Source organism: Pyrus communis, chromosome 3 (genome assembly GCF_041283825.1).
Source record: "Pyrus communis isolate YQ-2024b chromosome 3, ASM4128382v1, whole genome shotgun sequence".
NCBI classification, from domain to species: domain Eukaryota; kingdom Viridiplantae; phylum Streptophyta; class Magnoliopsida; order Rosales; family Rosaceae; genus Pyrus; species Pyrus communis.
In genome coordinates, this window is record NC_142567.1 from 16,672,811 (window position 1) to 16,686,540 (window position 13,730).

Sequence of the window (13,730 nt, forward strand, 5' to 3'; positions counted from 1 at the left end):
TCCAACCCTTCTCTCCTATCTAAATCCTCTATGCTAGCCTCAGCATCCTTAATTTGTTTCTCAACATCACCAAAACTTTCCTTACTCCATCTTTGCAACTTTCTTTTGATAGCTTTTAACTTGTACAAAAATTTATAACCTTCCCAACCCTCCACCTGCTCAGATTGCCACCATTGTTTGAACTTGTTCCTGAAATCTGGGTGCTGTAGCCACATGTTTTCAAATCTGAAAGGACTTGGCCCCCATTTCACCTTGTTAGTATCTAGTTGGATTGGACAATGGTCAGAAGTGACCCTTGCCAAAGCCATTTGTCTTACCTCTGGAAAAATCTCTTCACAGCCTACCGAGATCAAAAATCTGTCTAACCTCCGACACACAGGTTCTTCTCTGAAGTTTGACCAAGTAAATTGAGCATTGAGCAACTCCAAATCCTTAAGTTCTGTATCTTGGATGAAATCATTAAAATTCCTCATGCTTGTAGTCATTCTTCCCCCATTTGATTTCTCATTTACAAATCTCACCACGTTAAAATCTCCTCCTACACACCATCTTGATCCACAAATACCGTAAAGGCCAGCCATTTCTTCCCAGAACTCCTTTCGCTCTCTATTTTTGCAGGGACCATAGACACCAGATAACCACCAGTCCAACCCATTGAGGGCTTTAATTTTTATGGAGACAGAGAAACCTCCAACCAAAGATTCAATAACCGAGATGTGTTTGGTGTTCCAAATCACAGCTATACCCCCAGATCTTCCTTGAGCCGGGGCGTAAATCCACTCTTTAAATCTGCTTCCCCAAACACTAGCCACAAGAGATCTGTCAATTGATTCTTTCTTTGTTTCTTGTAAGATAATAATATCGGGCTTTAGTCGCCTGAATTGTTGTTTCAAAATCAACCTCTTCTTCCTACTTCCCAATCCTCTCACATTCCAACTAATTATCTTCATTAAATCTGACAATGCCCCCTTGAATTTTCTTTTCTGCCTTGTTTCCACCCACAAGCTTGCTAGCAACGACTTTCCCAGTATTCCTCTCAAGAAATAAAGACCTTTTCAGTGGCACCAAAGAAACTTTCATATTTGACATGAATTTGGTAGTTCGAGTTTGTGCTTCACGTTTGACTGATGCCCTAGCCGACCTTTTCCTTCTGCTATACTTTAACAGTTTCTTGTTTTTTCCAGTATCTTTGTATTCAACTTGTTCCTCAATGTCTAAATTTGCTATATGATGCGACTGAGAATGTACCTCATCCAACGTCGTCCTTGTTTCCATTGTTGTATCAGTGAAGAGATTGTGAAACACATCGTTAAAGCGATCTAAAACCTCGAAGGTTTCTTTTTCGTCTTGTGAAGAATCACCAAACTCCTCCTCTGAAACTGATGATTGTGACATGTATTCGTCTTCACCAAAATCTGATAATTGAGAATAATCCAGACCAAGATCCTCTGTCAACCTCATCCTTTGTTCCGATGATTCCTCTTCAATCAACTTGCCCGAAGGCCTTATTGGAACATCATCGACATCACTTTCCTTTTCATCCATCTGTTCACACTCATTAATTAAGAAGGTGAGATTGGGAGATTGAATTTCCTTCAGTTTAGGCCTCTCTAAAGGAGTCAGATAAGATCCGAACTCGTCTGGAAGAACAAGTTTCAGTCTTTTTCCACAAATATCAGAATCGCCAAATCTCCCAAGGAACTTCAAATTGAAACACATTGGAGTTTTACTTGAAACACCCTTGTGATGAGCTTTCATAGCCGAAGAACATTGAGAAATGTTCTCTGTTGAATACATTAAAGTGCTGCTTCCTCTTGTCAACCAACCACCGCCACCAACTGTCCCACATACCTCCAAGCCCTTGCCTACAACCGAAAAGACCACTTCTTTCTGACTTCCTTTCTCTATTGAATTATTAAAATAATCCCCTGCAACTGCCTTTTCTGCTCCTTCTGAGAAAACCACCGCTTCTGTCATTTCCACCGCTCCTGTTAGTTTTCCTACTCTCTGTTGTTCACCTTGCTTTCTTACAGAAAGAGTAGAGTCATTAATTACAGGCTTCTCAATCCGCACACTCTCTGTCACATCCATGCTTTCTCCTTGCTTTCTTTCAGAACCAACATTGACAGGGCAATCAAAATCTCCAATCTGAAAACAGACACGTGTCCCTGAAATAGGGGCAGTCTGTTGAAAATCTGCTTTCGCCGGAATTATTCCGGTGATCCTTTGTAACTTCGATTTAGTCTTCAAAGAGCCATTTGATATTGTGGTTACTCCACCATCTGCAGCCGAAAGATTAGGTCTCTTTGCTGGCGAAAGTTGACGTATTTTTACCCTGAATACTGATTCTCCATCTACCACATTTACGAACTCTGGAATAAAGCCAATGTTGTTGAGTTTGATTTTTAACTTTGCTTCAATCAAAAAACCAAAGTTAGCTGTTCTACGATCAACTTCTACCAGACCACCGCATGCATCGCCAATCTTTTGGAAAAAATCATTGGTCCAAAGATGCGGTGGTAAACCTTCCAGAGCAACCCATCCACCATAACTAACCACCTTTCTGTCATTTGATTTGATACTGTCCCACCATCCAGACAGCACCACATCTGGAAACTTATTCATGGCTAGAACTCCAAGTTGTGCAATTTTTGTTGCTTCCTCTTCGTTCTGACAAACAAACAAAGCCTTGTTGCATTGGAATGGTGAAAGCCAAATTTTCTTTCCCAGCAGATTTTGAAGTGAGGCCTCCACAACTCTCCAAGGCTGATGCACCACAAGTCTCTCACAAACGATTACACTCCCCCAACTATAGGATTCCGTGGAAGTATCTCTCATATTCCAGTTTTTCTTGATCCAACTTTCCTCTCTGACGTTTCGAAGGGATGCCCTATTTGTCAACATCTTGCCTCCAAGAACTGCGTCTCTATAAGAAACCTGAGGGCCAAACCCCGAGTGGCTGCTCATAGGCTTAATTCCATCCCTCTTCACATTCATCTGAGAAGCCCCGGCTCTCTTTCCCCCTCGGAGAATTTCAGACAGTAGTTCCTCCAGACTTCTCCAGCCGAAAAAGTTACTTCCTTTAGGAACGAAGATATTCCTTACAAAACCATCCTTTTCTGATTTGGACAGAACAAGAAAATCCCCGTTTTTGTTGTGGAATCTTTCAACCCAAAACTGATAATTATGACCTCTATATTTTCTGAAAATTATCTGACCGTTTGTAACTACCGCCTCCTTTAACTGATCAATGAGCCAAGCAGCACATCCCAAATCGAAAGAAATCTGGTACCCTCTGTATCTAGTTCTCTCTGTTAACAGAATCCTTTCACCAAAAGACTTATCTTCCACCTCTAAGATGAATACCTTTTGCTCTACTTTGTAATCCCTGGATAAATGTCGGTAGGTCATCTTATCCCACTAGAATGCTGCTCCCCTTACCAGTTTCTGTTGTGGTTCAGGGCAGTTTCTCCTTCTGACTCCATTGCCGCCTTCCCATTTGCTCAGATGTGAGCAATGGCTCAAAATACTTGTTCAAGCACTACATGATCTATGCATGTCTAAGATCACAGTAACTTTTTCCACTCCAAAATCCCAAAGATCAAAAGAATCGATCTTTATCACCAATTCTTCAAATCCAGGACACCCAATTGAAATTAAACCCAAATCGATCCAATTCTTCAGCAGATCTCAGAACTTAGACAAATTGGAAAAAACCCAGATGAAAAGTTCATCCGAGTTGGTGGGTGGACTCGGTGAGAGAGCGATCAAGTGATCAATCCGAGTCGAAGACCGAGTTTACGGAAGATGGAGGAGGAAGAGAGCAGAAGCGCGGCGACTCTGAAACCCAGCCAACTCATCCCGTATCCTACTCACTCACAATCCCAGGAAAACCAAATTTCCTAGCGATGCATTTCCAATCGACATGCAAAGAAGATCCGAGCAGTAACTTTTTTCCACTCCACTATCCCAAGATCTGGATTAAGCACCTTAAGATCAAAAGAATCGATCTTTATCGCTAATTCTTCGAATCCAGTACACCCAATTGAAAATAAACCCAAATCGATTCAATTCTCCAACAGATCAATGTTGTCGGAGACCGCGAAATTATGAACCGGACGGCGAAGCCTAACCGGAGATCCACCGCCGCTGAGGCAAGAGGGAATCAGAGACCGACGGACGATGGAGATCGGATACGATCAATCTCGACGGCAGCGATAATCGATCGGAGATGGAATTCTCCAGCAAATCTCAGAACTTATTAGTTCAAAGTAACCCACTTTCAGTTCATAATACTTTTTACCTGTACACTATTATAAAGGTCAGGGTTCAGCTGCTAATGTCTCCCTTATTAACAAGTGACTCTGTGGTCAATTTTTACAAGTTTCTAGTTTAAATACACTTATGAGGTATATGATTCATCTAGGTTGCTCGGGATGAGAACCTCATGGAGCAAATTGGGAAGGATATTTATTTTGATCTTGTGGATCATGACAAAGTTAGAAGTTTTCGTATTCAGAAGCAGACCCCTTTTAACATTTTTAAGGTACAACTCAGAAGGTGCTTCTTGCACCTGATTTAAAATTTTTTTCTTCTGTCTATAAGAAAAAAACTCTCTCCTTCCGCTGGTTTCCAACTATCCATTTGTCTGCTAAATATGTTATGCTTTAATGACCGCTTATGTCCTCTTTTGGTTCTGCAAGTTATTAGTTTGTGTATTAAAACTCGAAAGGCTAGAGTTATTACTTGTGGATTGTTCTCCTTTTTTCTTAAAGAAAGCAGGCTCTGTTTCCCACCTTTGTCGGTTGAATGTAAGGTACAAGCAGAGGATAGAGCTCTTGATGCTTTCAAGTCTTCTTACATTGTCTCATAACATTTAACTGACCTGTTTGTGTCATATTTTATTTTTATTTCCATGGTTGCGGTTAAGTAACTGTAAGCATTCTACAGAAGCAGAAGTATACACAGAGGAATATGGAGGCAGCTTCTTACCTATTTAAGAAAATTCTCCGACTTTGTATATATAAACCTAAAATATTGAGGGGGTGTGTGTGTATTATTGAGAGTCTGCGCTATAGGGAATTAGAAAAGTAGTAAACATGATAATATTATGGCAACTGGAAATTGAAGTGATACATAGAGAACAAATGTCTGATTAGATTTGGCGTTCATTCAACATTGATAATCATGTCATGGTTTTGAGCACTGGATTCCTGTGCAACAAAATATTTATAGGTATACCAAAGTATGTTCTATTTGTTTCCACCATGGATTCGGGATGGCAGGTCCTTGTTTCTTTTTTTCTTTTTTCTTTTTTTATATATTAATTCGATTAAGTTTCATGGTGAGATGTGGGTATTTATATTTTTCCTCCGAGTGGCTTAAATTTGATGCCATTGAGTAATTGTTAAACTTATGATGCAGGGCTTAAATTTGTAGGAACACTCCCGGTGGCTTTGCATGTAGGGTTAGGTTTAGGTTTCAACACACAATCCTGGTAGAAGCAAACCAATTTTCCTCCACTGCAACTGGTCACTAAGTGTAACAAGGGTTTTGACCGTCAGATTTAATCCACGGCTTAATTTTGTTGACCAGTCTTAAAATCCAACTGTCCAAACACTGTTGCACTTAGTGGCCGGTAGCACTGAAGAAATATTGGAAGGAAAACTGCTGTAACTTTATTCAGTCATCCATATCCTCTCAAAGGGATTGCAATTGGAAATTTATAGAACCTAAACCTAAGAAAACCCAAGGATAACAAAAGTACGAAAATAGGCCTAACTAAATAAAATGAAAAAACAAGAGTCGAGTAGAAAACATAAGAGAAAGTGTAGGTAGCTAAAGTACCTCTAACTTAGTCCCAATCAACACTTGTAATAGCCTGGCATCATCTGGGATGTGCCAAATGAGGCTTGAATGGTATGTATACATGCTCTTCTGGATTTTCTTGGCACACACTTCTTTGTTTTGGGAGTAAGGTGCTCAGCTGTTTTTAAATTTCTGCAACTATGATTTCTCAATTTGTATCCCCATTTTTTTAAATTTCTGTTTCCCTGTTGAGATTTAAAAATCAAAGGTAAAAGATTTTGAGAATGCCTGCTAGATCGTAGGTTACATGGATCGTAGGTTAAAAAATTTGTTGGTGAACTGGCTGGTGGCTCAGTGAAAATTTCTGCTAATGTGAGTCAAATTTCAGTGAATCATTCTAAGGGATTTATGCCTTTTGCCTAGTATTGTAAGTGGACTTCAAGGTATCTAGCATATGGTGATTATATCCATTCTGAAATTTATTTAAATTATTATATATTCTTGTGTTTTCTTTTTGGTGGTGACGTGCTTCAATTAACGTTGATTGTGTTTCCTTCCTGCGCTTCTTAATATTTTTCCATAATGATTCATTCAGGAGGAGGTTGCAAAAGAGTTTGGCATACCAGTGCAATTTCAGCGTTTTTGGCTGTGGGCAAAGCGTCAAAACCATACTTATCGTCCTAACCGTCCGTTGACGCCTATGGAGGAAACACAATCTGTACTTATCTTGTGCTGTTACTATGTCTATGTTTTAAGTTTATTTTTTCCTCCTTTTTCTTCAATGCTCCTGATTACGTTCGCATGTACAAGCTAATGCTTTTCAGATAGTGCGATTTATAAAATGAAAATGAAAAGTCATACTATCTGTCTTTTACTTGTGGGTTATTGAAGCAGTTCTCTTATGTTGCATTATATCTGATGCCCTATTATTTTGGTTTCTGTATAGAAGTCTATGTGCGTGGCTCAGTCTTTCTTTCAATCATTGTAGGTTGGACAGTTGAGGGAGGTATCAAACAAGGTTCATAATGCAGAACTAAAGTTATTCTTAGAAGTAGAGCTTGGGCCGGTAATTGTATTTACAACTAAACATTGTGTCATTCTTGTATGGAATGTTCTTTGTAGCATTTTCTCTGATTTTCTGCAATTTTATTCAGGATTTACACCATATTGCTCCACCTGACAAAACAAAGGATGATATCCTGCTTTTCTTTAAGCTTTATGATCCAGAAAAAGAAGAACTGCGGTACATTTTTTTAAAATTTATTTTGACATTTTAATCTTAATAAGTTGTTGAAGAATATGAAGGTTTATGTTTTTTGCGTATTTTCTCCATAATGTCAGATATGTTGGAAGACTTTTTGTGAAGAGTACTGGTAAGGCAGCTGAAATCTTGTCAAAATTAAATGAAATGGCTGGCTATGCTCCCGAGGAAGAGATTGACCTATATGAGGTTTGTATGCAATTACAACTTATGGCAGTTCCTTGTGTCATTCTGTAGGGAACTTCTAGGACTACATTGTATATGTCCTTATGACTATGAAACTTGCAATTTAGCTGGCAAGGATGGCACATTAGTCAGTTCATGACAGTAACCATGTCTAGTTGAAGAAATTTCGGGTTCTCTCATAACAAATATAATTTGTTTGTTTCATCCATAAACAAGTACCCAAAACCTTGTGCCTTTGCCGGTTGAATCCAAGGTTCATGAACCTTGAGTTGAATTTGTCTGGTGTAGAACTGCTTGATTAGTGGTCTCTTTTATTTCTAATTATATGTGTCGGTTGATTTATTTTGATTCTTTCATTAGTCGTCAACCATGGTTTCTTACTGGTGCTCTGATTCTCAGGAAATCAAGTTTGAACCCACTGTCATGTGTGAACCCATTGATAAGAAATTCATATTTCGAGCCTGCCAGGTATTTTCTAAATGTTATCAGTGTTCATGAGTACTTTTGCTTGTCAGTATTTGAACTTCTTGTCGTTGTATGCAGCTTGAGGATGGAGACATTGTCTGCTTTCAGAAGCCAACTTCAGTTGAAAGTGAACATCTCCGCTATCCTGATGTCCCATCTTTTCTGGAATATGTGCGCAACCGTCAAGTAAGACTTCCTGAAACTTAAAACTACGCATTGGAAACTACTATTCCGTTGGTGCTTTATTTGAATTGGTGGTCAAATGAGAACAGACTTTTGACATAGCTGTGAGACTGTTGCTGAAGCTTGATCTTGTGCCTGGTCAAGTTGCTAGAAAAAGGAGTTAAAATACATGCTTGTTTTCTGGATGATGGGGTTGTTTCACCCACCCATATAAGAAATTTGTGAGACTGTTACTGAAGCTTGATCTCGTGCCTGGTCATGTTGCTAGATAAAGGAGTTAAAATACATGCTTATTTTCTGGATGATTGGGTTGTTTCACCCACCCATATAAGAAGTTAACTGTGGTGCACTTCAGGTGGTGTCCTTTTGTCATGTATAACAAGATGGAATAGTCATGTTTCCTAATTTCTGGGAAGACTTTTATTTATTATCTTAGATTACCAGACCATGTTCTCTCATGACTGTTGTGTCCGATGTCTAGTTACTTCATCATAAATATTCTTGAGGAGCATTATTTAAGATAAACGTATCCTATATCTTTATTATGTATTCTTGTGCTAGTGAAATATTCTTTTGCCACAATTTTCTGAATTTTGGAGGTGAGTATTGTGTACTTATAATAAAATATTGTTTCTCATAAAAAGGTACCCTGATTTCACCAAGTCTTTATCATCTGATCTATCACAGGTTGTTCACTTCCGATCCCTTGAGAAACCCAAGGAAGATGATTTCTCCCTAGAACTGTAAGTTATATTATAATATTATTATTGGTTAATGTTCATCTACATTATTTACAATATGCGGCATTTGTGTTCATTAAATATCCTGTATATGATCTAAAAATTATTTGTCATTACAATTTTCATATTGGTTTTAAGGTCAAAACTTCATACCTATGATGATGTTGTGGAACGAGTAGCTCAACAACTTGGTTTGGACGATCCATCCAAACTTAGGCTTACACCACACAACTGTTACTCACAACAACCCAAACCCCAGCCAATTAAGTATCGTGGGGTTGACCACTTGACTGATATGCTGGTCCACTACAATCAGGTAATAACTCCACAGCCCCAGGTGATATTTATTTTAATACCTAGAAGATCAAAACTCTTACAACAATCTAATGGCAGACTTCAGATATACTGTACTATGAAGTGTTGGACATCCCTCTGCCTGAATTACAAGGTTTGAAAACTCTGAAGGTTGCATTCCATCTTGCTACTAAGGAAGAAGTGAGTACACATACGAGATCTACAAAGTTATGGTTTGTTAGTTTTAATTATTTCCTGACATATCTCTGTCATTTACCAGGTGGTTGTTCACACCATAAGACTGCCAAAACAGAGCACTGTGGGGGATGTAATTAATGATCTTAAAACTAAGGTGACATTTTTGGCTTGTTAGTGTCGCTATCATCCTATCCAACCAATTGAAACTTCCTATTTACTAGTAGTGTGTGGAACTCTTTATTTTTTCCCACTTTTATTGTTGATCTTGTTGATGGTTTACCTTAATAGTTTAATAGCTTAGTTTACTACTCTGATTTTATGGTTCTAACTGGTGTATCCCATCGTGGAGCAGGTTGAATTGTCTCATCCGGATGCAGAACTTAGGCTGCTTGAAGTTTTCTATCACAAGATTTACAAGGTCTGAGCTTCATCTTCCAATGAAAACTACTGGTCTGACTAGCATACCTCTGAAGTAGATAAATGAAAGACAGATTGATATATGTTGGTCTGCAACAGATTCTTTCTAAAGTAAATTATACAATAGCATTAAATAATACGGTTTTATTTGTATACAATTTTTCAGAACACTCTTTGAAAGCGCTGTTTTCTTTGTCCCTGTTATGTGAGCTGAGTGTTAATTGGCTTTTTTATATTTGTGCCTATCAAATGTACAACATCATGAATTCTGCGATGGTCATAGCTTTTCATCAAAATTTATATTCATCAAGCACTACGGGTATGGTGAGGACATGAAATCCAACAGTGAGTAAACTAAAGCACAAGTCCATAAAAACCTAGCACATTTGTGTGTGGCATGACACTATTCTGTTAATTGCTTTTTGGGCTTGCCATGGTTCTTTGAGATCTACCTTTCCTTTTGTCCTAGTTCTTTCCTCAACCAAATGGTGATATAACTAGTTGGAAGAATGGGATTATTTAGATTTGTGGCTTACTGTTTATCCACATTTCCGCTCTATATGGCTGTTAGAATACTTATAAATACCAAGTTGAATTTTATTGTTATTGCTAATTGATCTTGATGTACAATATCTGCAGGTTTTTCCTCACAGTGAAAAGATTGAGAACATAAACGATCAATACTGGACATTGCGAGCTGAAGAGGTCTCTCTCTCTCACATGCTTATGCTCAATGGGGTCTTAATTCTAGTTATTGGTTGTGTTTTTTAGGTTTTGAGTGTCTAATTGATGTTTTTTCATTTCCTTTCAATTCATAGGTTCCTGAGGAAGAGAAAAATCTTGGTCCTAATGATCGTGTAATTCATGTGTACCATTTCACTAAAGACACAGCTCAGAACCAAATGGTAATTGCAATGATTTAGTTTCACGGTTCTGCTATTTTTCCCCTCCGGATATATGCTTGCCTTTCAAAACCGAATATCATATGATGTGTCTCATATGCTCAAATTTGTCCTTTCTTTCACAGCAAATTCAAAACTTTGGGGAACCTTTTTTCTTGGTCATACATGAAGGTGAAACTTTGGCTGAAGTTAAAGCTCGAGTGCAAAAGAAATTACAGGTTGCAGATGAGGAGTTTGCTAAGGTGCAACCTAAGTTCTCATTACCATCATGCACTTTCATAATTTCATTAGAAATATAGACATTCTCATTCGTTTTAAATGAATAAATGGGATTGTTGTATTTTACTGATACAACATCAAATTAATTTTGTTTCCTTTGCCAGTGGAAGTTTGCGTTTCTTTCCTTAGGTCGCCCAGAATATCTTCAGGACTCGGATATTGTGTCTAGTCGATTTCAGGTGTGTATTAGAAATGGAAAATCAGTAAACATCTTACTATAGATATGGAAATCCTTAGAAGTAGAAGTTTATTACTTTTGTAGTTGTTTCTAATTTAAGATTTTATTTTCATTGATTGCTTTTCATTTGCCATCCTATATAGAGAAGAGATGTCTACGGTGCTTGGGAGCAATATCTTGGGCTGGAGCACTGTGACAGTGCTCCTAAAAGATCTTATGCAGCTAATCAGGTGAGATGCGTAGTTTTGTTTTGTCCGTCTTCTATGTAACCATTTTTCTTTGAAATTGAAACTAGTAGATTATATATTTGCTCAAATATGTTTGTGCGTTGGCTTGCCTGTTGATGACTGCCATTTTTACAATTTGTTCTTTTGCAGAATCGTCATACGTTTGAAAAGCCAGTAAAAATTTACAACTAGGAAATTGTTGGATGAATGAATCACTCCAGAGATGCGTTGGTAAATTCTTCACATCATGTGGCGGTGAAAGTGGGAATCGGTGAAGGGTGATTGTGCAGCCATCCAGTGATATTAGCTTTTGAAAAGGTGTCAGGCAAGGCTCGGTAGGCAGATTTGTTAGCTATTTAATTCTTTTTCCGGAGTTGTTGGGGACGACTCTTCGTAAATCAGTGTCTGCAAGCATTGATCTTAACTGCAGTTTTAGACACAGGCGGTTCGTCTTTTGGTGTCGTGGCAATGGACTTCACCATCAGTTCAATGTAAAACTTTTGACAGTAAATAAACAAGATTTTTGAACTAGTGAATGTATACAGGTACAGTTTGGTGTCACTCAAGTTAGCTTTTTGCGTGTTTCTCTTCGCGTTTCTGTTCAGTTTAGGTAGCGAGGTGGACAGGGGTGGTGTTGTGCGTGATTAGTCAGTTCCCAAACATGTTTCTGGACTTTTGTAAAACAGATTTTCCAGGCACTGCCGGTGAATTGAGGGCAGTAGGTCTCTACCCTGTTTTTTCGTTATGGAAGCCTTGTTCTGATGTTCTGCAACAGCTTCTGTTTTGCTTGTAGCAACCTCTTCTGAATCCAGGAACCGGCATCGTTTGTTGATTTATCCGCTAACCTCACGTTTGAACGAGGGATTTAAACTTGAAATTTAGACGAAAGACAAAAATTGAAATCAAAATATACCAATTCTCATGTATGGGTTCATAAGAATTGACAAATTTGAACTTTAATTCTTACAAATCTTCCAATTTCCAAATTACATTTCTACCTGCTATTACATCCGCCTTTCTATGTCCGTCACCATCACCAGCTCCATCCACCACCATCTCTTGCACCATGATGTTGCCGCCGCCACCGCCCTACCACCACAACCACCAGCTTATCAGGCAATTCATATCGGGAACATTAGTTTCAATTCCAATCCAATAGATTTCTCAACTTAACTTTCCCATTTCCTAATATCTGGAGTAATGAAAACGAAAAATAGTTGCCCAAGATTTTTTCTTCGTGTTCTATTATATCTACCATACAAGCGAAGCTTTTAATCCACACAAGTCCAACTTAGCCGCATTAAAGTTAGTCCGTGCTCACACCAAACACGTACTAGGAATTCTTGCCAAGCCAATTTAGTCCAGTGAAACTTAGCGAGGCCAAACAAACACGCCTTAAACATCATTTATCTACCACACATGCTTCCTTGTGTCCTTTTTTTTTTGTGACTGTGAGTCATTAGATTTGGCTCCGTGGTGTTAGAATAAATGTAGAAATATAGAGAATAATTTGAAACATGTCTTTTGAGTCGTTTTCTAAGTGTTATTTACTCAAATGAATTTACTAAAGGGTTCTTGTAATACCCTGTAAATTTAAATACATGAATAAGATATTCATAATTATGAATATGTGGAGAAAATAAAAAATAAATCAATTTATGGTTATGAAAATTTTATTGAGGAATTTTAAAATTTTGTTACCATAAATTATTATAATTTACGTTGTAAAATCTATCGATTAAGTGGAAATGGCAGAAGTGCTCCTAGGCGGTTAAGTGAAATCTTACGAGGACATATTTTATCATGTTTCTTGAAATATTTGGATAGAGTTCGATCTCACGAACGTATAGGCGCAAACTGTTCATGAAACGGAATTATAACGAATGAGCTATTAGCATTTAAAGTCGGGGACATAATTGTAAATTTAACCCCTTTAGAAGGCTCTAGAAAATCTGGAGCACTGAGTTTCTACCACATGTGTGGCTGAGATGAGAAGAAAAGAAAAGAAATGAAGGAAATGGACGGCTGTGATGGAAAAGAAAGGACAAAAAAGGGAGAGACATGGACCAATGAAGGGGGGAGAAGGGAGGGAAATGAGAGAAGGGGAGAAAGGAGGAAACCAGACCTTCCTTCAACCTACTGACCCGACCTGACCATTGTTTCGGATTTCAGCCACCGTTGATGATGGGAAAATAACCTTCCCTTCGACACCAATCGACCTGTTCACCAATTTCATCCCAATTTCGATGGAAATATGCTTTTATTTAGTGAAACCTGCACCGGTGGTGCGATGGGTCCGTGTCTGCGATCTCTCGTTTATGAAGCCACCACCGTCGAGCACCACCATGGTTAGACTCCTTGTGAACCCAGGAACATGTCCTAAGCCTTGGTTGGGGCAGTGGGGCACTCGAGGCGACGAATTGAATACACCCAAACTCTAGGGTTCTGGCAGAATTGAGTGAAATTAGGGCTTTTCTCGGTCGAATTGGACTTCAGCCCAGGTATGAAAGTTGTTCCTTCATTGAACTCTACCTTCTTGGAAAAGGCTCGTGCATGTTGATTTGGGTGGAAAAAGGCCAGTGGATGTGAAAT

At 38.5% G+C, this 13,730-nt stretch overlaps 2 protein-coding genes across 2 annotated transcripts; one reads left to right on the top strand and one right to left on the bottom strand.

Annotated features, from left to right (window-relative positions):
• Positions 1-936: 936 nt before the first annotated feature.
• LOC148698028 (uncharacterized) lies at positions 937-3,411 on the bottom strand. Its single transcript, XM_088690361.1, has one exon. It carries the CDS (start codon positions 3,409-3,411, stop codon positions 937-939), a length of 2,475 nt encoding a protein of 824 aa, XP_088546487.1.
• Positions 3,412-4,158: 747 nt separating this feature from the next.
• LOC148698029 (ubiquitin C-terminal hydrolase 13-like) lies at positions 4,159-11,910 on the top strand. The gene is made up of 19 exons (XM_088691130.1): positions 4,159-4,321; positions 4,427-4,546; positions 6,404-6,526; positions 6,797-6,874; positions 6,963-7,051; positions 7,150-7,258; positions 7,655-7,723; positions 7,799-7,906; positions 8,591-8,646; positions 8,782-8,959; positions 9,037-9,138; positions 9,218-9,289; positions 9,488-9,553; positions 10,192-10,257; positions 10,371-10,457; positions 10,580-10,696; positions 10,838-10,912; positions 11,055-11,141; positions 11,289-11,910. Exons 1-19 carry the CDS (start codon positions 4,232-4,234, stop codon positions 11,328-11,330), a joined length of 1,734 nt encoding a protein of 577 aa, XP_088547256.1. The 5' UTR covers positions 4,159-4,231; the 3' UTR covers positions 11,331-11,910.
• The last annotated feature ends 1,820 nt before the right edge of the window (positions 11,911-13,730 follow it).

Coding starts and splice junctions, on each gene's coding strand:
- LOC148698029 (XM_088691130.1), top strand. CDS start 4,232: ATGGAATTCTCCAGCAAATCTCAGAACTTATTAGTTCAAAGTAACCCA. Junction 9,554..10,191: donor TCTATCACAAGATTTACAAG/GTCTGAGCTTCA, acceptor CAATATCTGCAG/GTTTTTCCTCACAGTGAAAA. Junction 10,697..10,837: donor CAGATGAGGAGTTTGCTAAG/GTGCAACCTAAG, acceptor TTCCTTTGCCAG/TGGAAGTTTGCGTTTCTTTC.
- LOC148698028 (XM_088690361.1), bottom strand. CDS start 3,411: ATGACCTACCGACATTTATCCAGGGATTACAAAGTAGAGCAAAAGGTA.